Source organism: Alternaria postmessia (genome assembly GCF_024291825.1).
Source record: "Alternaria postmessia strain BMP 2775 chromosome Unknown scaffold_358, whole genome shotgun sequence".
Lineage (NCBI taxonomy): Eukaryota > Fungi > Ascomycota > Dothideomycetes > Pleosporales > Pleosporaceae > Alternaria > Alternaria postmessia.
The window spans coordinates 1-2351 of NW_026260431.1; the positions used below are offsets into that span (position 1 = coordinate 1).

General features: G+C 48.1%; 1 protein-coding gene across 1 annotated transcript; it reads right to left on the bottom strand.

Moving 5' to 3' along the window:
- Positions 1-213: 213 nt before the first annotated feature.
- J4E82_011715 (uncharacterized protein) lies at positions 214-1897 on the bottom strand (the record flags this gene model as incomplete). Its single annotated transcript, XM_051737906.1, has 3 exons — positions 214-512; positions 1015-1148; positions 1311-1897. Coding segments are annotated over 3 exons (1020 nt in total), but the record flags the coding sequence as incomplete, so codon positions are not given.
- Positions 1898-2351: the final 454 nt, after the last annotated feature.

Genomic DNA, 2351 nt, shown 5'->3' on the forward strand with positions numbered 1-2351 from the left:
GTCTCAGTTCGCGATTCTAAAAAATGTCTTGGCAGTCAATCAGGTCAGTTCACTACCTCCAGACTGACAGTTTGAACCGCAAAGATGAACTGACAACTGACTGATTGACTGATAGCAACTCTGATCGAGGCCGGTGATAGCGACTATACTAGATGCAATATCTTAGCGGTATGATTCAAGGAAGAATAGCGGTGGTTCCGAGCTGCTACATACTCTGCGGTGACTGGCGTTTCGAGCTTTGGTGTATACAGTTGCGTCATCCCCCTGAAGTGACAGTCGAAGGTGATATCCGTGTCGCCCATCTCGATTTGCCAGATTTCTGAAGGGTTCGTCACCAGCTCGAGCAGAAATACAGGAACCTTGTCATGAAAGTTCACCAGGGCAACCCTCTTGTTTTCATTGTCGTAGCAAGATGGTACGATAGTCGTGCTAAAGCCAAGCGTTGGCTTCTCATCAGGCAAGAGTTCTTGCTTGATAGTAGCCTCGAGTGTTGTTCTCAGTTCATCGTCGCACTGTGATACTGAGAGTCCTGTGACCCGAAATACAGGCCCCTTCTTTCTAGAGACCATCGAGGCGTACGTTGTGTGATGTATAGTGTTGATTATCGTCAGATGTTCTGAGATGTTCAGCTCGCTAGGAAAGACGTAAGTTCATCTTATGCTGGAAAGATATACACGAACCAGTTCAGCTTAGCTTAGCTCAATGCAAATTAAGCTCTTGCTTATTTTCAGCTCATGTTTAGCTCCATGCGGGGACACAAATTAGGTTACGCGGAGATGGAGCTTATGCAGGTTACAACCGAGTGGCTGTAGTTCATAGTCACGCTTAGTGCTAGATTGTTCTAGATCGTCGTGACTCAAGTCATGTTTTAGCAATGTGTGTGGCTTATCTATGAAGCACGACACTACTTCGAGATGTCATTCAAGCAGGCCTAGCGACTAATCTTTCATGCCGTACTGCTCTATCATTCCTCCGTGTCATCGACAAGTGATACACGAATAAAACAAGCCATACAAAGGTAACAGCAGCCAGTGCTACCGCTACAGCGACCAAGGATGTTACAGCGAACCCGTATGAGAAACGCTCGAAAGCTCTGTTGCCTTGCAGCTCTGTCGTACCAAGCCCGACCTGCAATGCTGATAAAATGACTGAAATAACAGCAAATACAGCTAGCATCCACTTGAAATGACGGTTAAAGAAAGCTTGATACCATGTCGATCGGCTTTGAAAACCTCGAGTGAAGTTTCGAAAAGAATATGTGGGCGGAAGAAGTCTATATATGGCGTTGAGACGGCTTAAACGTAGCTCACCATATTCGTATCGTTTGTTGACACCCCTTAGAGTTTCGCAATCGATCTTGGTCAGAAAAGCATCGATGAATTCGACCCAGTCGAGCCACTCTATCTCTTTTGCTAGCAGTCCCGCTTCTTTTGCAGCGTTGAGGTCGCTTTTATGCCGTACGAGCCATGCATATGACAGCAGAAGGCCGCATGCAGCTTCATACAATTCTCGGTCCGGACACAGGTGGTTGTTCCACGAGTCCCAGTCTAGAAGGAAACCGGGCAACGGCTTGATGAAGATACAGTCTTCGAACCACACGAGATGTTCGTCGGGGCTCTCTGTTACGAGGATACTACGTCCTAGCAGCTTTTGCCGCTGCAAAGGTCGTGCAGCCGTTGGGCGGCCTGCGAGCCATAAGTGATGGTGAACTTTGTTGAGTCTAGGTGTTTTCAGCTCAAGGGCCAGACGATCGAATGACTCTTTGTGATTCGATGATATTTCCTCTCGGAAAGCCGTTGCGAACTTCGATGCTCCATCGCTGCTCGAGTCGAGAGCTTTGATTGTTGAAAGGCCAGCAGTCGATATCGGTGGCTCAAGAGCTTTAGGCACCAAAGCACTAGAGCGGATGTTAGTTGAAAACAGTAATGACCGCACCATGCACCACATACTTTGTGTCTTGGCCGTTCATAGAGAAGGATCTCGTAAGGTTTCAAGCATGTGATACGTAGGTGGTCAATTCTTCGACAAGATGCTCCGCTGAAGGTCTGCCAAGAACGAACTGGTGTGCCATAGGTATATTTGGAAGATGGAGCAAGAAAAGAAGCCCAAAGGAAGAAGACAGTTCAGAGGAACTCGTTTTACTGGTGTGCTCGCTTCATCAATAGTGCAAGGGAGACGCGATCATCCCCAGGTCTTGTTTGTGATCCAGGCTGCGGGCGGCGTCTACACTAAATGGCCGCGTGACGAGCCAGGTCGCGTAACGAGCCACCCCACCATCCCAACATTGCGCGTCGTCCCAACTTCAACGCGTCATAACTCCACAACCATGGACCCGATTCAAGAAGCGATTG